Here is a 25141-nt window from a genome sequence, read left to right on the forward strand (position 1 = left end):
TCATCAGCTATGTCGAAAACTTCCTTGGTGGTCGGATCTTGCTACGTCTCATCGGTATGTTATCAAACTGCTCCATGTTGTTCGGATCAGGGTGCTGATCTTGGACATCACGTCTGGGGTCTTGATACGCGTATGTCAGACGTTGTCGGCAAGCTTTCAGACTTCTTTTTCTTTGACCCTGCTACAAGATTCATTCTTCATCTTCCAGCGGGCTTGGGGACTAAGTGGGCACACTCCACCTTGCGATGAATGTGCGCTTTTCTCATCTCGAGGCTACGCCCGGGACTGGCTGCCTGCTCGGCTGGTCTTCTACTTTTTGACCCTATCACCACGTGACTACGTCGCCTACTGTCAGGCTCGGAGACTAGCTGTGGGGGTATGGCCCCCGGTATCCACAAGACAAGACATGACCCACACCATCAGAGGTGGCTCAGCCCACAAGATCAAGGCATACACAGCGCTGCTCGGCGTGCACCGCAAGCTATTGTATAGTACCAAATATAATACTTTTTAGCTCTCCAGAGTATATAAGGAGAGGCAGGGGTCCCCTAGCAGACAAGATATATACATCTACAGGCACGCGATATCATATGATAGCTAATACAAACCAATATACTACAGGAGTAGGATATTACGTCATACTGACGGTCTGAACCTGTCTAACTCGTGTGTCTCTGTTGTCTTCTTGTTCTTCATCTCACGCTCCTCTGCCGATCAATCTACCTTCGTGAGATACCCCTCGGAGGACTATCGACGATATTTTATCGACACTTCCGCTCCTCCTCTTCTTCATGTCTGGCGTGCCTAACGCCGCCGCCGCCGCCTTCTCTTGCTCCTCGGTCTCGCTGTCGCCTGCCCTCTTCTTCCCCATCGTGTCGTATCGTATCGTATCGTTTCGTATCTAGGACGCGCACTTTCGTTGCTGTTTTTATTCCGAGACAACAACTGTCTTCGTCATTGGGAAGATTTACTCCTACCTTTTGTGATTCCAAAAAAAAAAAGAAAAAGAAGAAAAACTTTTTGAAGGGTGCACCATCGTCGAGTCGCAGTTGTATTTGGAATGCATCTCGGCAACTTGATTTGTACGGGTCTACGGGAGATTCGAAGTTGACGTGACGGACCTGGTTACTTTGTTACTCCATCCACGTCACGGGGACGACCGGAAGGAAAGAGGAGGAGAGAGCGTGGGAAGAGTGGAAGTGGAAGACCCGCGAGAAGGCAGCCACGCCGACGGCATCGTACGTAGGAGAAGAAGAAGAAGACCGGGACTCCGGAGGACATGCCGACGACGCCATCCAACCATGGCCTTTGGCCTTGCAACACGGTTACACGGGAGTCATCTTCCCTATCCCTGAAGAGGTTGACACTTGACACCTCGTCTGCCATTGTCGGCGGCGAAGAGAGAGGGAACATTATCCTGCAGACGACGCCACAAGGTTGTTTGAATGTTTGTCACATGTCTGGAGCTTGTAGCGTGGGCGTAGTGGCGCGACGTGCCGAGCAGTGCAAAAGAGCTCTCGCGGTTTGCATTGACGGCAAGGTCTCTATCTCCTCGCCCACCACTCAAACGGACAAACGGTGTTGTGGCCGACGTGGACGACGAGACTACTGTCACAACCATCGAATTGCCGGGGGAGCGCATCGCATTGCCGCCGCAGAAGGGAGGCACGCCAAGTCGGAGCTGATGGAGATGTCCTGCCTCCTGTGTGCGTGGCGCGAACGCGGTGAGTATGTACGCGATCCATAGCACGTGAACGTCCCGGACCAGCCGAACGACGCTCGTGTCTCCGGGGAGCATCGTCGTCGCCGCAGAAGTGTAGAAGCGGTGTGCCGCCGGATATGTAGTTATGATTAAGATGAAAGTCTGAACATGAGCACAAAGGGGTGGTGGCGCAGTTGGCTAGCGCGTAGGTCTCATAGCTAAGCTGAGTTATCCTGAGGTCGAGAGTTCGAGCCTCTCTCACCCCAAATCTTTTTTTTCCCTTTCCCCAATATTTTTCCCGCCTCGAGCTGTCGAGCATGCTGCCTTTCCTGCCGAATTCGCGGCCCCCTGCACGCAGGCCCAGCGCCACCCTTTTCTTTATTTATTATCCTTTTTATATCTGCGAGATGGAACAAGAACTCATCATAAGCACATGGTCCGAGCTGAGATGCCTTTGCACATGCCGAGTTGGAGTCGCACGATACTTCACAAACATTCTCTTATCTATCCGCAGGGATCAAAACTTATACCGTTATATATATAGAAAATTTCTTATTTGACACCGAAAAAATGAGTCGTTTTTTTTTCTCTGAATTTTTTTTCATTCTCTATTTGACACTCACTTCAACTTTCATCACTAATATGACACCGCAGTAAAATCCACTAGCTAACGGTGTTAAGTGGCCGTTAAAAAGACATTTTCCCCCCTAGGCGCATGCTTGCAGCGTATCTGGTCGCTGGCTGCTCTCTTTTTTTTTCTCAATTTTGCTAGACACGCCGCATGCAAGCTGGCTGCTGTTTTTTTTTTCTCTTTTTGCTGGTGGCCGGTGTGCAGACACTGGGATGCCGTTTTTTCTCTTTTTTTTAACATGATATAGCAGCATAATTTGTAAGACGTTTATACAACATTTTTTTCACCATTTACACAACATGATAATGACACATGATATAGCAAGTTCATATGAACAAGGGGGTTAATTCTCTTGTGTTACAAATTAGTTTGCCAAAAGCTAAGTAAAACAAAGAATAAATAAAGGGAGAAAAAAGGGGTTAATTCTCCTATAATCAGTTTGCAGCTAACTGTGCCTTGATCTGTTTCTCTGGGGTAAAATTTCTTCGTTGTCTTCTGCCTCTCTCTTGCGGTTGTTGCTGTTATTGCTGCTGCTGCTGTCATTTGTGGGGTTACTGCATTCGTTGCTGTTGCTTTGCTGGTGCTGTTCCTGGTAGTGCTCCTGCAAGTGTAAAGCAGAAGGTGAACAACCACTGGCAGTGTGAATTTGACTGGTAAATGGCATTCATTTGCATCATGAGTACTCAAAAGCACAAAAAGAGCATAGGAACTCTACTTACATGCCTGCAAGGTGATTACCTTCAGCGAGTTGTCTGCGCTTAGCATCTGTAGGCCATCATCGTCTGTAAACAAGCAGCAGACCATTGTTATGTCCTCTAACTTCTCGAGAGTGGAGAGTGATCTAAGGGATTCATTGCTCACCTGCAAAACAAGAGACAAGAAATTAGAGCTCACTTGATTCGCGCACGCGAAATAGCATCTATGTTGGCAAGGGAACAATCTCATAAACTATTAAACTCTAAGAAGAATCTTAATGTTTTTTAAGGAAACAGCATCCTACTAGCATTGCCACATTTGTCCCTCATTCTAGTCAGTTCACAGATGATTGAACACTTCTGAATTCTCGACAGGTCAAGTTACAATCATTTTCAATTGAATCCATCAGAGGCTTCAGACCAATCGTACTACTGACCAAAGAGACTGATACAAATTTCAGGGATGCTACCTTGAGGTAGGAGATGTCAACGCTGTGAAGCTCGGGGCACTTCTTGGCGAGCAGCTCGATGCCAATGTCGGAGATCTCACGACACCACTTGACGCTGAGCTTCTACAGCCCGGGGCACCCGACGGCGACCTTGGCGAGCCCGACGTCGGTGACGCCGAGGCACTTGTCCATGACGAGCTCCCTGAGCCCCGCGGCAGCGGCGAGGGAGGCCATCTCCCTGTCCTCAACGGCGATGCAGTGGGACAGGCCTCGGCTCGCGCGAAGGTGCGGCTGGCGAGGCGGTAGGACTTGCGGTCACGCGGGTCGCACACGCCCGCCAGCGCGTGCGCGAGCAGGTACAGCGACAGCGCGTCCACGCCGCGCTGGCGCCAGCAGAGCTGCCGGGGTCGTCGTGGCTCATCTCGCGGGGCAACGACGGTCGAGATCCGATCCCGCCGGTCGAGCTGGTTGTGGGGAGCGCGCGCCGGCCGACAGGGCTCGTGCCCGCAGCCTTCGTGCCCCGCCCAGGGGGGCTCGCCGCCGCCTCTGCAACTAGCCCGAGGGGGCTCACCGTCGGGGGGGGGGGGGAGGGGGGGGGGGGTCGCCGCCGCCGCCTGCACGCGCCACCGGGGTGGGCTCGCCGCCGCCGCCCGAGGGAGCCACCGGCCAGATCCACATCCTCCCCCGTCGGATCTCCTTCCATCTTGCCGCCAACGGCCAGCCGCCGCCAGGAATCAGCCTGCCTCCGGATTGGTCTAGGGTTCGAGCCTGGGACACTCATGCACGGGAGAGAGGACGGGAGACGCACACGCACAGGAGAGATTCGACGGAGGGTAATTTTGACCCAATCAAAATATCTGACAGCGTGTCCAAGGGTCTCTAACGGAAGAAGCTAACGGAACGGACGGTAGTGTCATATTAGGGATGAAAGTTAAAGTGAGTGTCAAACAGGGAACGAAAAAAATTTCAGAACCAAAAAAGAAACGACTCATTTTCCCAATGTCAAATAAGGAATTTTCTCTTATATATATGCATTTGCCTACAAGTTTGGGACGATGATTCATGATCGCAATGCACGGGCGTCGTCCTGTCCAAAGTCAATTCGTGGCTGACCAGGGGGGCATCATCCGTGCGTGCTGCGCGCGCCGACCGCCGGCGCCCACATGGGCGACGCCGGCCCGACGGAGACCATCCAACAGAAGCACGGCCTATATGCTGCTGCGTACAACGTACTGGCGCGCGTTCGGTGGCGTGGTGCGCATCACGTCGTCCCAGCTAGAGCTAGAGGTTGCCCATGCAGATGCAGAGGAAGCAGAACCACAGCTGGAACGGAGAGGACTGTGGACGGACGACGGGACGACGTCGACCGGTTTCTTGGTGGAGTTTCGGCGTCAGGCGGGCGAGAGGTGTTTTACCCGTCTCTGACTGTACTTCAATGGTTCTACCTGCCAGTGGTTACTGTTGTTTAGTGCTCGAGGACTTCTACTTCTATCTGCGTGCCATTTTTTCTGCGCCTGCTTGTGGTTGTGAGCTGGAGGGGGAAAATAATGCATGGAGATCGATGTTTCATATTTCAGTTGGGCCTCGCTGCTCAGTCTATGGTTTGCGACTGTTTTATGGCTTTGGCTGTTCTCCCTTCCGTGTATGCCAACAAGAGTAAAGGATTCCATCATCAAGTTGCTAACGTTAAGGTGTTGAAGAAATATATTTGGAACATCAAAATTGGAGTTCCAATGAAGAAAAGGAAAATTGGGCACTGTTAGCCAAAATCGGTCTGAGCAGATTCCAAACTGATCTGGTCGGTTTCTCTGTGTTCCATCTGGCAACACAGTCGAGCCCTGTGAAAACCGGCTAGGCCGTTTTCTAGAACCGGTCAGGTCAGTTTTTAGAACCGGACGGGCCGGTTTTACTGTTCTGAGTACGGGTTGTTTCCAACTCATTAATCCATTTTCGTCCGTGGGAAACTTCAAGATTGTGTCTTAGACATGTTTCTTACCGGTTAAGACCACTCCATCTATATATATGAGAGGATCATTGCCGATTAAAGAATCCAACTTGCAATTGTCATAAAAATACATCTACTACTTTTTTTACCCTAACTTTTGCAGCCCCTGTTTATTCGTCACGTCTTTTAACAAGATTTGGCGGCATTCTAGGTGATCTTGCCGATCCCAGAGCAACCTCGCTGTGCCCCTCCTCGACGTGGCTTCCCTCCTCGACGTGGCTTCCCGGGAGGTGTCCAGGAGTATATATATACCAAATGAAGAAGGGTTAATTGGATACATGCCATTACAAATATCGTGTTTCAGAGATATACCATTACTATTCATGATATGGGAAGCGTACCATTATAATTTTGCATATCTCTACAATATACCATTACTTGCCCCTTTGACATGTGTATCGCAATTTAGACCAAATTGATTGCCCTCATCTTCTTCCTCCCACCTCCCTCTCTCATATTTTGTACGAGCTGTTCACCGCTAGACATGGCCGGGTGTGTGAATATCTGTGCGCGGTGCGCACCTCCCTGCTCATTAGCCCACAAGTATCGCGCTCTCGCTGCCCAGCTCGTCAGCCCCGCCACTGCCCACTGTGGTCGTGCATGCGCACCGGACCCGCACCTCCTGCTCCCGGTCCGCCACAATGGCACATCCGCGGCACTGCTGGCTTGCGAATGGATGGAGCACTCCAGCTTGTCCCTGCGGCACGCCGCACGCTAATTAGATGGTCACAGCGGGGCTAGCTACTCTACAATAATGGAGCTAGCTACTCTATAACTAATAAGCGAGGTACATCACGTACATGGACCTCCGTGCAGCCGGTGCTCAGGCACATACGGAGTACTGGCAATCCAGGAGTTGCTCACGCATGAGAGAGAAGGAGGCGGGAGGAAGAAGATGAGGGCAATTTGGTCCAGAAATTGTGATAAATACACTACTACAGAAACGATTTTGCGCAGCATTGCACTTTTGCACTCCGTGGCGGGCTCCTATTTGTATCCGCCGCGGTAAATCCCACGATTTACCGCGGCGGACATTTTTTATTTACCGTGGCGGGCACTTTTGCCCGCCATGGTAAATCGATTTTCCGCAGCGGGCACCTTAAGATGTCCGCTGCGGAAAATCGATTTACCGCAGCGGGCAACGTTAAAAGCCCGCCACGGAAAAAGGCCTGGCCCATCAGGCCCAGCTCGAAGCCCATTACCGGGTTTATATAAAAGGAGAGGAGTTAGGGTTTGAGCCTCACAACACTCAGCTCCCTCACTCAATCGTTCGCGCCTCCCCTCTCTCCACTCGCCTCCCCTCTCTCATGGCTGGGACAGCCCCCACCCACGCAGCGGCACAGATCCACATCGGTGGCGCAGGCCCGGGCGGAGCTCCCCGCTCTCTTGCCCTTGAGGAGGCGACGCGGCGGCCCGGGCGGAGCTCCGGCACGCAACCTCTCCTGCACGCAACCTCTCCTCTCGTCCATATCCAGGATCGCCGTGCTCCCTGACTCGTTACCTCGCGCGCCCTCGGTGAGCTACGTTTGTTTCGATTTACCTGAAAATCCCGTTTGCTTCATGTTGCGCAGGCTCAGATCTGATTGCTGGATTCGACGTCTTACGGCTTGAATCGAGCTGGGAGCGCATGGATCTGAGCACGCGGGATACAACAAACCCGCGTGCATGAAGCCTTGGATCCGGCACCGGTTAGTCCTTGACCGCAAGATTCTTGTTGTTGTGTTGGTGGTCGAGCATCACGTGTGCTGATCTGCGGTGTTGTTGATGATCTGACGCGTTGTTTTGCTTCGGTTTCCAGATCTGGCAAAATCGCGATGTTATTGGTGGTTCCGTTCGGAGCGGGTCTGTGGCGACGAGCTCCGGCGGCGGCGAGCTCTGGCACGGCGGATTCGGCCCCGACGCGGGTGGATTCAGCGGCAGCGGGCTCCACCGGGGTCTCCGTAGCGCAGCATCGAGCAAGGTCGCGCGCAATGGCGCAGATCCTGCGAGGATGACCTCCCCGGCGGCAGATCCAGTATTGGGTTGTGAATGGGCTCGTCGGTGGGCTCGAGAATGGGCTCGCCGGCGGGTTCCTAGGTTTTTTTTGTTTTTTTTTGAAACGTTTAACCACGGCGGGCATCCTAACGTGCCCGCCGTGGGAAATCGATTAACAGCAGCGGGCAAAGCGGCCCGCCGCGGGAAGGCCACGATTTACCGTGACCTTTTCACGCTGGCGTACGCGTTTGCCCGCTGCGCAAAAGCAAATTCGCCCGCCGCAGAAAACATTTCTGTAGTAGTGATATGTCGTAGGGGTAAGTAGCGGTATATTTTGGAGATATATAAAATTATAATGATATGTTTTCGATATCATGAATAGTAATGATATATCTCCGAACCTTAATATTTGTAATAACATCTATCCAATTAACCCAATGAAGAACGAGCGATGGATCGCTCTAACTGACTTGCTGGTCGATCTCGCTATTCTACCATGTTATTTTTTTCTGCGTGCTAGATCGCGTGCGGGCTCGGACGTGCTAGTCCTTTCTGGTATGACTCAATTCGGCTTAGCAAGTATATCTAACCTATGCATTAGCGCGTCTCCAATGGTGTTAAAACAGTTAGCTTATAGAATATTTTATTCAACAAAAAGAAAAGAGAATATAAACTACCTCTTTATAAAGAGATAAGCTCATGCACTTTTCTATGATTAATATATCAATGTTTACACAATTTTCTATACTAGCATGTCTATTCTATTTTTTTTAAAGTTCGTATTTTAAGACCGAGAGGAATGCTTGTGTTCCTCTTTCCTCATGGAAAAAGGGACTACATTGACGTCTCATCCTCTAGGTGCCCAAGGCGCGACTGTTCTCCCACCCAAGTCCCAACATCATCACATCACTGCATCCTATAGGGCTCATATTTTGATCATAAAATAAACGTGCTTTCTAGCGCCTGAACGTCCGGACGGACGGGGGCGTCCGGATGCTTGCACCTACAGCTGTTTCCCGCCCTGTTTTGCATGCCCACGTGGGACCCGCACCACCTCGAACGCCACCGGCATTGAGAAGAGGGGGAGGGGGAGGGGGATGCCCAGCCGGCGCCAGGAGGAGGAGCAAAAACCGAGGCGAGGCAGCAGAAAGCGAGGAGGGAGATGCACCCGATCTACTTTCGAAACATCCAGACGCAACACTTGCAATATACGCCTGAAGGCAGATGAAACACTTGAAACATGCATCTGAAACACTTGCAAAAACACATGTAAAACACTTGAAAATCATTGTAAAACATACGCAACATCCAGATAAAATACTTGCAACATATGTGTGAAACATATGCAACATCCAAATAAACACACTTGCAACATAGGTCTAAAAATTAGATGAAACATTGTGAACAGAACCTTGCAATATACGTGTACAACCATTGCATATATGCAACATCCCGACCTACTTTTATAACATCCACACGAAACATTTGCAACATACAACACTTGGAGGATAGGCTTGCAACATGCGTTTTCACCATTCTTCCGTGCAATGCGGCACAAAGAGGGGGCGGGGGGGGGGGGGGGGGGCGGTTCCAGCCAGCTGGCAGTCGAGGATGGTGGCGCGGCCTGACAGTGGCTAGTTGCTCCTGCACCTGGCCTGGGCCTGGCCAGCGACGGCCCCCTCTCCTGGTCGCCTGGCCTGGGCGTGGCAAAGGATGGAGCACAGCATGGCGCTGCGGGGGATGGAGGCGCCGTTGCACTCGCCGAGTACGCGCATGGAGCTTGGAGGCGGAGTGCGAGGTGCCGGCGATCGGGTCCGGTGGCAGCTGTAGTCAGTGGGGCAGCTGGCAGGGTTCCTCACACGGAGGATTCCTCCTCTCTGCGGGGGATGGCGGCGGCGGCGCGCCAAAGTGGGCGCGCGACGCGGGATGGAGGCGGCGACACGGCATATTGGGACGGTCGGACAACCACACGGCGCTGTGAAGCCATGATGGAAGAGCGTGGAGTGAGGGAGACAAGAGCTTCCATGGGGAGATTTGATTTTTTTCTCGGGTTCGAACGGACGCCCGTGGCCAAGTATTACCGTAAAATAAAAGCTGGTTCCTTGAATATATTTTTAATAAGAAAAAACGATTTCCATAGTAATGGTTTTTTGGAAATTTGTGATGCCTAGAACCGCAGGATTGCATTTTGGAGGTAAAACAAGTAAACAACTGACACCAAGGTATGCTTTCCCTATGCTTAGAGATGGCAGTAATTCAGGTTGGTTTTCAGAGACGAGATGGAAACAGGAAAATAGCCACACACTCTAGTCCCATCTCTAGTTTGGTAATACAAGGTTGATGCTACTAGATTCATCATGAAAATTATATTACATAAATTTTGTTCACAGTCTAATTAATTGAAATTTGATAGGCCTGCTTATGTTGTGAACTGCTTATATTTGTTGTTAGATTGTTAGAAGGGTTATAGGTAGTGAATTAAGTTCATTATGATGGAATATAAGAATCCAGAATTGATTTTTCGATTTTGGATGGGTGCTCGTATCTTCATAAATTTATTTTCAATATGTAATGGTGTTACCTTTCAAAAAGAAAAATGTAGTGATGTTTGTTTTCAGTGATAGACATGCTCATTGGCACTAAGACTTTGATAAGCTCAAGATTAGTTTAGAGTTTGCGTGGACTAAAAAAAGATTGCTAGTAGTATTCTTTTGTCTTGCCTAGTAGAGGTTAAAAAACTGGCTTTCGCCGTTTCGCGGAGTATGTATAGAGAAGTGTGTGTTTTAAAGGACCGAGGTGTTAGCCCTGTCACGGCCATTTTTTTGACCACTACGGTACAGACTACAGTCCCACACACCAAGGCCTCGTTTAGATGCTGCCGATGAATAGTACCATTTTCGTCTTATTTGACAAATATTGTTCAATCGTGGACCAACTAGGCTCAAAAGATTCATCTCGTGATTTCCAACTAAACTGTGTAATTAGTTTTTTTTTACCTACATTTAATACTCCATACAAACGGCTAAAAATTGATGTGATGGAGAGAGTGAAAAAACTTGGAATTTTGGTGGCATCTAAACTAGGCACAACGCCAACTTCCGAGTTTGAATTTGCTCGTACTACGAAAATCATGCTGCTGTCCTTGGCATTTCAGGAACTGCATCGCAGTTCGCAGGCGGTGATTACTCGCCGGAACGAACTGTAAACTACTCCAGCTGACCATCGATGGCCATTGATGATGGCCCGGCGGCCCGGCCGGGCTCGTTCGTTGAGCGGCACGAGTTTCCAGGAAACCCAAGGAGCAGGACGACACACCGACCTGGAAAGCCTCGCGATCTTATCCAGAGTCCCGACGCGAGCCGCCGAGCGGTTTTAAAAACAGACAGCCAACCGGCTCGTTGCACTGACCGACTCACCGACCGACGACTGGACATGTGTCGAACTACTATCAAACACCGTACTACAGTAGTACGTGCATTACTGCAAAATTTAGAATGCACAACCATGCGTGTCAAAATAAACTCGCAACAAATCTTTCTCTTCTTCCTCGAAAACAACAGGGAATCTGGGTCAGGGTCAGGGTCAGGGTCCGGGTCAGGGACCACCATGCTGCTTCCTTCGTCATTATGGAAAAACTAACACAAGGAAAGGGAAAACAAGGCCTTGTTTAGAAGTTTTTTCACTCTCTCTACTACATCAAATCTTTGAATATATATATGGAGTATTAAATGTAGATAAAAAAATAATTAATTACATAGTTTGATTGTAAATTACGAGACGAATCTTTTAAGCCTAGTTAGGCCATAATTAGACAATAATTATCAAATACAAATAAAAGTGCTACAATACTAAATACTGATCCATAACCCCAATCTAAACCAGGTCTAAGGCATCGGCAAAGGATTGCGTCTACTTCCATACGATAGATAGACAGATGTTCTCACAAAGAACAGAAAAGAGAGAGAGATGGGACGCAGGCACGCTGCACGCAGCGCGAGTGACGTGATACTGATACCACAGACGCAGCCCGCAAGCGGCGAGCCCGAAACGTATAAGGTTATGTTTGGTTCTAAATAAGTTATCTGTTTATAAATTAAAAAGTAAAATAAGTAATTTATTTTATTAAACATTGTTAACTTATAAGTCACTTTTACTTATAAGTTTTAAGCTACTTATAAGTCACCTTTTTTTATGTGGGGTCTACATCTTTAATGAACTTATAAATCATCAACAACTAAACAAGCATAACTTATAAGTCACTGGTTTTTTAGTCACCTGACTTATGAAAACCAGGTTCCAAATAAGTCACCTACTTATAAGTTAAAAAGTGAAATAAGTGACTTATTTTGTCAAATACCACCAACTTATAAATTATCCCTACTTATAAGTTTTAAGTTGGTTCACCCCTGCTTAAAACTTATAAGTCACCCTTTTCTATATAGGGCCAACACCTTTAATGAGCTTATAAGTTATCCACGACCACATAATTTATAAATCACTAATTTTCAATCATCTGACTTAATAAGTCATCTGATTTATGGAAACCAAACGTGCCCTACCCAGTTGGGGGAGGACGAACGAATTCCATTCCAACCCTCCCTGGAACCGGCCACTTCGCCTGCCTCCCGCTCTCCCTCTCTCTGTCCTAAAATAAAAACCTGCGAGGAAAATGTGAAGACACACCCCACGCGACCGAACAGGCAACAGCAGACGAGACCCGCAGGGATACTGATCGGAGGCGGTGTCTTCTAGTTCTAGCCGCAACCGCCCGCAGGCCCGCAGCCGCACCGCTCCGTCCGCGCCCGTCCATCTTCTTCTCCAACTAGTGGCAGCGCGGCCGCAACCGCTCACCGACCACTCCTTCCCCCAAATTTCTCCGCATTCATAGCGCTCCACCTCCCTGCCTGCCCGTTACGCCGACGCACGCACCAAAGGGACGAGAGCGAGGAGGCCAAGCCAAGCAGCAGCGGCGGCAGAGCCAGACAGACGCAGGCGCCGCAATGCAGGGCTCCAACACCAAGTAAGCGTCCGTCCCTCCGTCACACCCCTTCTGTGCTGCTTCTTGATCACTGCGACTCCGCGCGCGAGGTGGATCCTTCACCGTCTGATTCTGACGGTGGTTCCGTTTCTTGGTTGGGCCGCAGATCCGGCTCGGCGGAGGCGAAGAGCAACGGCAAGCCGAAGCCGGACAAGGAGAAGAAGGGCGGCGGCACGCCGCCAACCCCCAAGGACAGCAGGCCGCGCAAGCCGGCCGTGCCCAAGGCGAGCGCCGCCGGCCATGGCACGCCGCGCGCGGCCGACAAGTCACCCGGTTCGGGGTCGGCCGACCGCAAGGCGGCCACGCCCAAGGCCGCCGCCGCCTCCCGCCTCGCCACGCCTCCGGAGGTATGGCAATCCGCGACGACCACCGTACCACCGCCTGCGGTTCGCGGGCGCGGAAATCCGTGTGCTTTTTTTTAGCGGAATTCAGACTTGTTTTGATTGATGGTTTCAGAAGCAAGGGGGCAAGCCCGCGAAGCCGACGCAGGAGCAGCAGGCGGCGAAGCCTGCTCAGGAGCTGCAGGCGCATCTTGCCGCGGTCCGAGAAGAGCTCGTGAAGGCCAAGGAGCAGTTGGTGGAGAACGAGAAGGAAAAGGGCAGAGTCCTTGCGGAGCTGGAGCGTGCCAAGAAGGCGGCTGATGAGGCCAATGCCAAGCTGCAGGAGGCGCAGGAGACTGATAAACTCCCTGCCAGCGAGTCGGAGCAGGCAAGCGTGCACGGCCAGCAGGAGGCTGATGCTGCTGCGCTGCGGTCGACAGTGGAGCAGCTTGAGAAGGCCAGGTATGAGCTGGCCGATGCAATCGATGCCAAAAATGAAGCTCTCAGCCAGGTGGATGATGCTGTTAGGGCTTGTGAGGTGAAGGCTCAGGAAGTTGAGCTCCTCACTGCAGAGGTTAAGCGCCTGAAAGAGCTGGTTGATTCCAAGATGGACGGCAAAGGGAAGAAGGCGGCAGAAAGAATTCAGAATCTTGAAGCAGAGAACTCTGCATTAAAGCTCAAGCTTGAGAAAGCAAAGGCTGCTGAAGAGAAGGCAATTCAATTGGAGCGCATGGTTGATGAACTTAAGAGTGATGTTGGTGATGCTAGGAAGTCTGGTTCCAAGTCAGAGCTGTTAGCTGATGAATGGCAGAAGAAGGCAGAGCTGCTTGAGGTCAGATTGGAAGAGGCTGATCAGTCTAATATTTTGAAGGGTGAGTCTTTGAATTCAGCAATGGAAGAGTTGGATTCAACAAGTAGTTTGCTCCGTGATAGAGAATCTGAAGTTGCTGCTCTTCGGGACAAAGTCAGGTTCTTGGAGGATGAGCTGGCAAAGCTCAAGAGTGATATTGTTGTGTCAGACCAACGGGCCAATGCTGCGGAGAAAGAGACGGCAGATCTTTGGACAGAGGTTGAAGGGCTTAGGTTGAAGCTCCAGACAGCGGAAGAAGAGAAAATGGAGGCCCTGAGCAGTGATAAAAATGCGAGCTCAGAAATAGAGACCTTGAATGAACAGAAGAACCAGCTGGCTGACGAGCTTGAAGCTACTAAAGATGAGCTTGAGAAAGTTAAGAAGGCAATGGAGGGTCTGGCCTCAGCCTTACAGGAAATGTCAGCTGAATCCAGAGAGGCGCAAGAGAAGTACCTTCTCAAACAAGATGAGATTGAGCGTGCTCAGGCACAGGTAGATGAGCTTAGCTTGAGTCTGAAGAATACTAAGGAGAACTATGAGCTAATGCTTGATGAAGCAAACTATGAGAAGGTTTGCCTTACGAAATCAGTTGAAAGGCTAGAAGCAGAAGCTAAGGGTGCGCATGAGGAATGGCAGTCCAAAGAGCTAGGTTTTGTCAACTCTATTAAGAATTCAGACGAAGAGATCGGTGCTATCAGAGTTCAGATGGACAGGACCTTGGAGGTTGTTAAGGAGAAAGAAAATGAAAACACTGAGTTGCAGGAGAAGCTGCAGCAGCTTGAGTCTCAGCTAATGGAAGCTAACAGAATCAGGGAGGAAGCCAACGCTGAAACTGTCCAATGGAAGGAGAAGGTATTAGACCAAGAGAATGAATTGCAGAACATAAAACAGGAGAATGACGACCTGCAGGCAAAGGAATCAGCTGCTTCTGAGAAGATTAAGCAACTCTCTTCCCAGCTTGCAAATGCAAAAGATGGCACGATAAATGGTAACACCAAGGAAGGAGATAATGAGAAGGGGGACACTGAAGATGAAGATGAACCTGTTGTGGTAGTTTCCAAAATGTGGGAGAACAGCAAGTTTGCTGACTATGATTCATCTAAGGAGAAGGAGAATGATGGTGACTCACAGGTTGATTTGGAATCAAACAAGGAAGATGCAGGTCTTGACAGCAATGGGTTGCACTCAACTAAGGAGAGCAGTGGCAGGACATCACCAACTAAACAGCACCAGCAGCATAAGAAGAAGCCTTTGCTGAAGAGATTCAGTGGTTTGCTGAAGAAGAAAAGCGAAAATTAGCATAAAACCATCTGATGATATTCTTTGTTCTATCCTTTGTGACTTATTTCTTTGACTAGCAATCTAGTTCCTGAGTCTTCCCCCATGTTATGGTAAATCAAATGATGGATGCTTCAAAGAATACAAAGTGTCGACTGTATTTACATAATTGCATCCGCTGAGTTCATGTCTTACATTTTTGTATGTTTGATGATCATTCGTATGCCAGCTCCTGTAATTGTTTCATTATATGCTTTGCTAACGTTGCTGTCTATGAAGCAGAGATTTTCGATTCAGTTATTATACTACTAAAAGGTCAAAAAAACCTGTATGAGCAGTGACGATCCCCATGTTCCTGAGCTGACATTACAGAGTGATGATAGCAACGGGTCATGATGCATTATTGGACGGAAAAGGCCTGTTAAACATGTGAGAGCCAGTAGGGTTCTTGATGAGGCTGTTGGCCTTCAATAATCGATTTGCTCCGGGTACCCTTTTTTTTTTCCCTTTGGCAATTGCCCCCACTCCCCTAAATTTAATATAAGATGCTACTCCTACACTATAAGGTGCATGCTATTTCCAAATTATTCAGTTGGCTCACAAGGACCTGGAGTGATGTGCCTGAATAAATGAGTCCATCAGCAACACCAAAAGATCAGGTTCAGTTCAGATGAGCAACTTCCGCTGCTCACCGCCTTATCAGGCCTTGTTTAGTTCCAAAAAGTTTTCTCAAAAAGTGCTACAGTATCCATCACATCGAATCTTATGATACGTGCATGGAGCATTAAATGTAGACGGAAAAAAAACTAATTGCACAGTTTGGTTGGAAATCGCGAGACGAACGTTTTGAACCTAATTAGTCATACTAATTGCCAAATAAAAACGAAAGTGCTACAGTAACCAAATTCCTAAATTTCGTCCAACTAAACACAGCCTCAGTTTAAACTTTCAGGAATGCATGCCAAAATACGTGAGTTAAGATGGGAGTCTGAACATGGGCAGGGGTCACCTGCTTTGCCATTCTCTGGAGATCGGCAGCTACGGCCTTGTTTAGATTGAAGAAAATTTCAACCCGATGAATAGTAGCACTTTCGTCTTATTTGGTAAATATTGTCCAATCGTGGACCAACTAAGTTCAAAAGATTCATCTCGTGATTTTCAACTAAACTGTGCAATTAGTTATTTTTTTTACCTATATTTAATGCTCCATGCAAGTGGCTAAAAATTGATGTGATGAAGAGAGAGTGAAAAAACTTAATTTTGGGGTAATCTAAACAAGGCCTACGTGAGGAGATGCATGGACCATGGTGCAGAGGGACCACCGCACCGGTCTTCTACTACTCTTCTCAGTGAAACCATGTGAAGCTCTGGCAGCTCCCGCGTGAAATGAAATGGTAGGATTCAATTTCTCAATGTCGACGGTTGACACCTTTTTGTGTCGTGTACTCCGATGTTTCACAGTTCACTGCATTCTGCATTCTGGTTGCCCCAGCAGTAGTAATGGTAAAGAGGCAACAGTGTCCGGTAAAGTGGAGCCGAGAACACTGCAGCATGATGGAGAGCAGTTTTTGGACCTTTTGGTTGTTACCGATTCTACAGAATAGTACAGTCTGATCTCTGCGGCTCACAAAGTCACACGTGACATGTATATACTGAAAGTTTTCAACTTTCTGCCGCTTAACAAAATTGACTGAAATGGAAGTGCACAACTGCCCAAGCCAATTCATGCATGAAGGTGCTACATTGCGTCAGTAACCAAGCACCAGGAGGGGGAAAGATGTAAGGTAATAGAGTATAATTTTTTAATTGATATAGAATGGGATTCCTAACGCTTTTTAACTCAAAATGTAAACCTATGTGACTATGTCAGTAAAGATACATGTCCACTGCAACCTCAGAGTACATCTCCTAGAAAGAGAATTCCTCGGGTAAACATTTGCCAAACTTGCTGGATAGAAAGTTCCTGTACTTCCCCTTGAGTTCCCCAACTGCAACCAAAGATGTATTTCTGTCGGTTAAAATTGGACTACACTTTATGGATATCACTTACCAAGATATTGAGTATGTAGGGCGTCAAGAACTATTTACCTCTAAAGTCATCAGTTTTGATGTCAGGAAGATTGTGAGATAGTGCCAGCTTCAATAATTTCATAAACCCATTGTCTGTCAAACAATATTTGTCAGCTTAGTGTCCATTCCAGGAAAGCAAAGTGAACAATACGAGAAAGGTAATGTTATATTACCATCAATGTACTTTCCAGAGTGCTTAGCATTGATCAGATATGCTGGTGTATCATCTTCTTTCAACTGTAAAGGCAGCACATCAATCTTCAGAGCCAATACCAGAAAGACAGTAAATGGGTATAAGGTAGAGAACTAGTATGAGTTACTAAATAACAACAACAACAACAACAATAATAATAACAACAACAAAGCCTTTAAATCCCAAACAAGTTGGGGTAGACTAAAGTTGAAACCCAGCAGAAGCAATCAAGGTTCAGGCACGTGAATAGCTGTTTTCCAAGCACTCCTATCTAAGGCTAAATCTTTGGGTATATTCTATCATTTCAAGTCTCCTTTTATTGCCTCTACCCAAGTCAACTTCGGTCTTCCTCTGCCTCTCTTCACGTAACTATCCTGGCTTAGGATTCCACTACGCACCGGTGCCTCTGGAGGTCTCCGTTGGACATGTCTAAACCATCTCAACCAGTGTTGGACAAGCTTTTCTTCAATTGGTGCTACCTCTAATCTATCATTTATATCATCGTTCTGAACTCAGATCCCTTCTTGTATGACCGCAAATCCAACGCAACATATGCATTTCAGCGACACTTATCTGTTGAACATGTCGTCTTTTCGTAGGCCAACATTCTGCACCATACAACATAGCAGGTCTAATCGTCGTCCTATAAAACTTGTCTTTTAGCTTTTGTGGTACCCTTTTGTCACATAGGACACCAAATGCTTGGTGCCACTTCATCCACCTTGCTTTGATTCTATGGCTAACATCTTTATCAATATCCCCGTCTCTCTTTAGCATTGACCCTAAATATCGAAAGGTATCCTTCCTAGGCACTACTTGACCTTCCAAACTAATATCTTTCTCCTCTCGAGTAGTAGTGCCGAATCACATCTCATATACTCAGTTTTAGTTCTACTGAGTCTAAAACCTTTGGACTCAAAAGTCTCCCGCTATAACTCTAGTTTCTGATTCACTCATGTCCGACTTTCATCTACTAGCACTACATCGTCCGCGAAAAGCATACACCAAGGGATGTCCCCTTGTATGTCCCTTGTGACCTCATCCATCACTAAGACAAACAGATAAGGGCTCAAAGCTGACCCTTGATGTAGTCATATCCTAATCGGAAAGTCATCCGTGTCTCCATCACTTGTTCGAACACTAGTCACAACATTGTTGTACATGTCCTTAATGAGTCCGACGTACTTCGTTGGTACTTTATGTTTGTCCAAAGCCTACCACATAAAATTTCTTGGTATTTTATCATAAGCCTTCTCTAAGTCAATAAAAACCTTGTGTAGGTCCTTCTTCTTCTCCCTATACCGCTCAATAACTTGTCTTATTAAGAAAATGGCTTCCATGATTGACCTTCCGGGCATGAAACCAAATTGGTTCATAGAGACCCGCGTTATTGCTCTCAAGCGATGCTCGATAACTCTCTCCCATAGCTTCATAGTATGGCTCATCAACTTAATTCCCCGATAATTAGTACAACTTTAAATATCCCCTTTATTCTTGTAGATCGGTACCAATATACTTCTCCTCCACTCGTCAGGCATCTTGTTCGATCGAAAAATATGGTTAAATAGCTTGGTTAGCCATACTATAGCTATGTCCCCAAAGCATCTCCACACCTCGATTGGGATACCATCCGGTCTCATCGCCTTACTTCCTTTCATCCTTTTCAACGCATCTCTGATATCAGATTCTTGGATTCTCCGCACAAAGCGCCTATTGGTGTCATAAAAAGAGTCATCCAACTAAAAGGTTGTGTTCATATTCACCATTGAGCAATTTGTCAAAATACTCTTACCATCGATGTCGGATCTCATCTTTCTTCACCAAGAGATGCTCCCTTTCTTCCTTAATGCACTTAACTTGGTTGAAGTCCCTTGTCTCTCTCATGAACCTCAGTCATCCTATAAATGTCCTCTCCTTCCTTCATACTCAAATGTTGGTAAAGATCCACGTACGCTCTACCCTTTGCCACACTTATAGCTCGCTTTGCAATCTTCTTTACCACATTGTACTTCTCTATGTTGTCCACACTTCTGTCATGGTAAGCGTCTATAGCATTCTTTCTTCTCCTTAATAGCCCTTTGGAGTTCCTCGTTCCACCACCAAGTATCTTTAGCCTCGCCTCCACTTCGTTTAGTTACTCCACACACCTCTGAGGCCACATTCCGAATGTTGGTTGCCATCTTCTCCCACATGTTGTTTATGTCCTCTTCTTCCTTCCAAGAGCTATTTGATAACCTTTTCCCTAGATACCTCTGACGTCTCTTCTTTCAGTTTCCACCACTTTGTTCTTTCAATCTTAGCTTGTTTATTCCTATGGGCATGCACCTGAAAACGAAAGTCTGTCACCAAAAGCATATGTTGAGAAACAACACACTCCCCTAGTATCACCTTGCAACCCAAGTATGCTCGTTTGTTCTTTCTTCTTGCGAGGACAAAGTCAATCTAGCTAGAGTGTTGTTCGCTACTGAAGGTCACTAGATGAGATTCTCTCTTTCTAAAGAAAGTGTTGGCTATCATCAGGTCAAAAGCTACCGCGAAGTCCAGAACTTTCACCCCCTCCTGATTCCTACTACCATACCCAAAACCTCCATGAACTGCCTCGAAACCTGTGCTTGTAGTACCTATATGTCCATTAAGATCTCCTATAAAAAGCTTCTCAATACTAGGTACAGCTCTAATCAAGCAATCTAAGTCTTTTCAGAACTGTCTCTTAGCACTCTCGTCGAAGCCTACTTGTGGGGCATACGCACTAATTACGTTCAAGACCATATCACCAATGACAAGCTTGACTAAGATAATCCTATCTCCTTGCCTTCTCATTCCCACCACACTATTCTAGAGGCGCTTATCAATCAAAACTCCTACTCCATTTCTATTCGCGACTGTCCCTGTGTACCAAAGCTTGAAACCTGTATTGTCCACCTCCTTCGCCTTCTGACATGTTCATTTAGTCTCTTGAACGCACCGTTTTGATGTCTGACTTTATTCATGCGGCGTGTTTGGTTGCCCTCCTCGCACCTTTCGCCTGTATCCTTTCATTCATCTGCCCTCCTCCAATCCGCACGACTTCGTCTTCTCAATTTTCACTTCCCTCTCCATATAGGATGGCTTGATTCAGGCATGGCGCATGGACCCATGTGTCATACACTCAAAACTCCCATCTATGCATGCAACCAAACAAGATCTCATCTTATACTAGACCAACAATAAAGACAACCAAACACGACTCAGTGCACGATTTGAGCATGCATCTCACCATCCTAGACCGGCTCCCGGTTCCCCCTCACCGAAGCAACCAATCACGTTCCAACTACCTAAACGGATCCTAGTTGGTTCGACTAGCTTCCTTACCATTCGCACCCGTCGACTCAGATGTAATAACCAGAGAGAAAAACAAAGAAATAGAGCCACCTACATGTGAGAATAAGGAACTTGCAAGCGCAAGTGGGTCAGGAGGAGAGGGGGCCCTGCTGTATGCTGGGACAAATTTTCCATCGTGATATCCAGTCAAGAAATGGTAAGCAGCCTGGCCAGCAGAGAGCTTTGATACAGATGGTATAGCACCAGTGCTGAAAGTAGAAAAGACCAATACATTGTTAGCAAACTTAGTCCCATTCCTTCTTGTCACAACTACAAATCTTTTTTCATTTTAATTATCATATAAGAGATGTTAATGTTCCTTTTTAGCAAAAGAACTTTTGTAACACTCCACGAACTGCATGTTTTAGACAAGACAAATGTCATCAAAGCATGGACTGTTCATTACCTATCAGATGATACAATAATTACTGCAGTTGGTTTGGTAAACAATTTTGGCTCCCTTCTTGCCTTTGTTGGGAAAAGCACAGTAGACCCTTTAGAAGAGATGACTACACCACAGTCAATGGACAATAGAGCATTGTGGATTTCTAAGCAGGACATCATGATTTCCACCGGGGCAAACAATAATACAATAGAACCACCAAAGCACAGAAGCCTGAAATACACAATACGAAAGGAAAATAAGAACTTTACAGAAACATAATCAACGAAGATTAATAAGCTGACTTTACCAGCCTGGAACCGGGAGGCCTCCTCTTGCAGACAATATTGGAGCTGTCATAGCAGTAAGTGCATCTTCACAAGAGCTGAATCAGCAAATGCTTTACCGCATAGGATTAGAGATGATCGTTCAATATCCGCTGCTGCAAATCCATTAGCATATTGTGTTCCAGAACCAGAATAGTCTTAACATTGTTACTGCTTCAAACATTCATAAAGAAGATATTAATTAGCCTTCCATTATAGCCAACTACAGACTTCGCTTCTTTCTGGAAAATATTACTTGAATGAATGAACAAGTTAAAATCATACGCAAAAGAATGAAAAGATAATGTACCTTATGGAACTGGTAGCATATATAGTCAAAGGGGATGTGTCATGGGAAATCGCACGATCCGGTATTTTCCAAAGGACATTGGACAATAACATAACCCAGAGGGGTGTATCACTAATGACTCGAACCTTTGCATCACATTCTGCTGAGGAACCAATGGCACCATCTTGAACATATAGACATGAGATAGATGAAAGATGAAACGTCACCTATACAAGCAAGCAGTCTGTCAACAAACAGGGGGATGTTATGGCTAAACTAAGAAGAATAAAAAAAATCTTGGATGCTGAAAAAGGGGCTAACAGTATTTCAGCTCCATTCAAGATAATCATCATTGAATACCATCCCATTGAGGGATGAAGCCAAAACTTAGAACCTACCAGTTTCAGAAGCTTTGCAAATTGAGCTTTTGAAACACCAGGGACACCACCAATGACATCTCCTCTAACATGAAGTGGTATACCAGACAAGCAGTCTGCATGTTCCAGATGCAGTCACAGAGTATAGTATCATATACCAGTTGTACATACACATCATTACAGGACAACAATAATTTGCACATACCTGGGTAAGTAGCACCTCCTTCCTGAAGGCTCAGATGTTTCCAAGTTATGGAAGACCTTATCTGTCACAATGACACCTTTCCCAGCAATAGCCCACTTAAGACCATATGAAACTTCTGGGTCTTCTCTGTGCAACAAAGGGTAGATCAGAAAATTTGCAGATATTTTGTAATGACTGGTCAAATAGAATAAAATGAAATATCAAGCTTGACATAATAAGCAGTTTAGTGACATAGGTATTCCCCAAGTCGAATTTTGTGGGCACATGTCATAGCTTGTCGTTGGGAGACCCATACGGTATGTGAAGCTCATAGGCCTAAATATAGACATAGATCAAGAAGCAACTAGGAAGAGGAGAGTATGGCCACTGACCACACTTACCTTGGATAGGTGATAATCTCTCATTGCTTCTATGGTAAGCACACTGAAACTGCAAAATTCAGAAACCAAAGTTTTGTCAGGCTTCACACAGAGCACTTCTATTTTCCACAATCACAACGAGCAGACAGTCCTAGTCACAGATTCAGCTGTTTACACGGAACCTCGTTTATTTCTACCACAAACCGATTACTCGTAACCAGCTCTTAGACCATCCAACCGCGCGCCACGCGGGAAGTGCAGCACTCTAAACTACGGGCCCATCTATTCTAATCGTTTTAGTGAACACACCTCCCTCTCCCAGAGGTACACGCTTCTGGCCCTCAGGACTGTAAGACGGCAAAACCACATCCGAAATCAACCATATCAGTGCCGGTCGCGGAGGAATGCAGTGGGGTCGCAAGCAACATCACGCGCCCCTGAAGAGTGGGAATCGGACCAGCACCTGTCGGAGGCCCGCCGCCGGACGACGGACGCTGCGGCGAGGGCTGCGCGGCGAAGAACCCCGAGCATATGCGGTGCGCCGGTGCTCCACTTCCCCTCATCCACCGCTCCCCGGCCTGGCCGTGTTTTGCTGCGGCGGTCGCTGCCTGCTCGCCGCAGCGGCGGAGATGTGGACGATCCAGTTCAACTTGGGTAGCCCAACTGGCCAACAGTGCGGCTGCTGGTAGCCCATGTAGCGTCACAGCCCGATGACGATTCGCTTGACTGGTACGTGTTTGCCAAAGGCCCAACAGTAGTTAGCACTTGGGGTGGGTGAATCCCAAAGACGAATTGCACGCCACGTTGGCCCAGCTACACAGCGGCTATCAACATTTCTTTCCTTTAATGACACAACAACGGTTCCAATTCAACATTCAAATATTCTAGCTTTAAAAAATTCTCGGTTTCACGAGAAAATTGGTCCGTTTCAAATAAAAACTTTAGCTTAAAAAACTTCACTAGAAAAATGAAGCATTCTATCTAAAAAAGTAGAGACACTATTGCAAGATCATCGGAACTAGCGAACTGAGCGCAGGGTCAGCTGTTTATATTTCTGATGGTGAAAATTTATTTTAGAATTTAACAACGTTATCTTTTAGTAGTGTGTTCATCGTGATGAGTGCATGTACACACATACAGCGTGTGTACTGTGTAGTTGTGATTAAAAAAAATACGAACCAGTTTTGTTTAAAAAACTGTACGTCGGCTAGTATCTATATACCTTCAGGCTCACCAAACAAAATAAAGGTTTTTGGGGGAGAACCGGAGCAGAGCTCGATGGCTAGCTCAGCCGGTGGGCAGACAGCCGGGAATTGCACTCACGTCTCTCATCGGGGTTCGTCTCCAAATAAATTTTGTTTGCCTCTCGCGAGTCACAGAGAGAATGCGACGCAACCCCATCACCCACAGGTATGGTTGGATCCGGTGATCTCACAAAGGACGATCCAGTGATCTGAGTATAGTTGTAGGTTTGCTTGTGTACGTGTATAGGGTTGGTGTGTGTCTGTACATAAGCAGATACTACAGTTGTACCCAGATGAGAGGCACAAAAAAAGTTTTTTTAATCATACCATTACAATTTTACAAATTTAGAGATACACCATTACAATTCACCTATTTGGAGATGTGCTATTATAATTTTGTCCCTCCCTCATCCATACCATTTTATACGTATCCCACATACATAGGCCCACTGTGGCATAGGTATAGAAAATACGTATGGACGTGAAGCCCCGCCTCCTCTGTTAGAACAAACCCGCCCGCCGCCGCAGCTGCTGGCAACCAGATGTGCGAAGCCGTAGCCTCGTTCCACTGGCAGTCAGGCCGCACGGTCGGCGCAACCGCGTCCTTCGCGGAAGCCGTCATCTGCGGCTACCTCGCCGCGGTGCTCGTCCTGCCCCGCATCCTGCCGCTCCCTCCGCCGGCGCTCCGTGCGGCATCTGCTGCCCAACAACGCGGCCCTGCTAGCGCTCTCTATCGCCATGGCCGTCGGGTGCGCGCTCTCCACGCCGCCATCTTCTATTCTGGGCGCGCGTGTTCTACCTTTCCAAGCTGTACGACCTTGGCGACACGCTGCTTATCCTGCCCGCCATGTGCTACCTCTGGCTCGCCACGCGCCAGTCCCTGATGCCCATCGCGCTCCTAACCAACGCCGTGGCGCGTCCATCGGCGCGCGCTTCTTCCCAAACTCGCACGACCTCTGCGAGTGCCACGCTTCTTCTCCGTCGCGCTCGTACACCTTCACATGCTTGTTGTTGCAGTTTGCAGCAGGCCAGGTCAACGTTGTAGTGCCCGAACTTAGTAAGCTAGAAAAACAAAGTAACACTAGAAAAATGATGTCCAGTCCAAAGCTTAAGCCACCGGAAGTCCGGAACCACGGAAGCAATGAACGGTGAGATCATTGCACTGGTTGCCGGACGTTCCGCGCACTTACTCTCATAAGATACGAACGCGTCGATGCAGGCATACTGGACCTGCTCCACGGACAGGCGTCGCGCGTCCCACTTGCTCATGGTCACTGACTTGGACTTGTTGATGAGCACGCCCATGACCTCGCGGGTGAGCGTCTTCAGCGACGCAGAGCTCGGGCTGGGCGAGCGCCTCCACCGCCCGGCCTGATGCCCATCCCGATCGCCGC

The 25141-nt window shown here is 47.7% G+C and overlaps 1 protein-coding gene, 1 non-coding gene and 1 pseudogene across 2 annotated transcripts; 2 read left to right on the top strand and 1 right to left on the bottom strand.

Moving 5' to 3' along the window:
* The first annotated feature begins 1881 nt into the window (after positions 1-1881).
* On the top strand, positions 1882-1968 carry TRNAM-CAU (transfer RNA methionine (anticodon CAU)). The gene is given in 2 exon segments: positions 1882-1919; positions 1933-1968. It is a non-coding gene; the product is annotated as a tRNA-Met (tRNA).
* A 10191-nt stretch (positions 1969-12159) lies between these two features.
* LOC136496974 (WEB family protein At5g16730, chloroplastic-like) lies at positions 12160-15142 on the top strand. The gene is made up of 3 exons (XM_066492756.1): positions 12160-12476; positions 12601-12841; positions 12951-15142. The coding sequence occupies exons 1-3, from the start codon at positions 12457-12459 to the stop codon at positions 14961-14963; spliced, it is 2274 nt and encodes a 757-aa protein (XP_066348853.1). The 5' UTR covers positions 12160-12456; the 3' UTR covers positions 14964-15142.
* Positions 15143-16618: 1476 nt separating this feature from the next.
* LOC136498480 (uncharacterized) lies at positions 16619-23034 on the bottom strand (annotated as a pseudogene).
* Positions 23035-25141: the final 2107 nt, after the last annotated feature.

The sequence above is a fragment of the Miscanthus floridulus genome, chromosome 12 (assembly GCF_019320115.1).
Source record: "Miscanthus floridulus cultivar M001 chromosome 12, ASM1932011v1, whole genome shotgun sequence".
NCBI classification, from domain to species: domain Eukaryota; kingdom Viridiplantae; phylum Streptophyta; class Magnoliopsida; order Poales; family Poaceae; genus Miscanthus; species Miscanthus floridulus.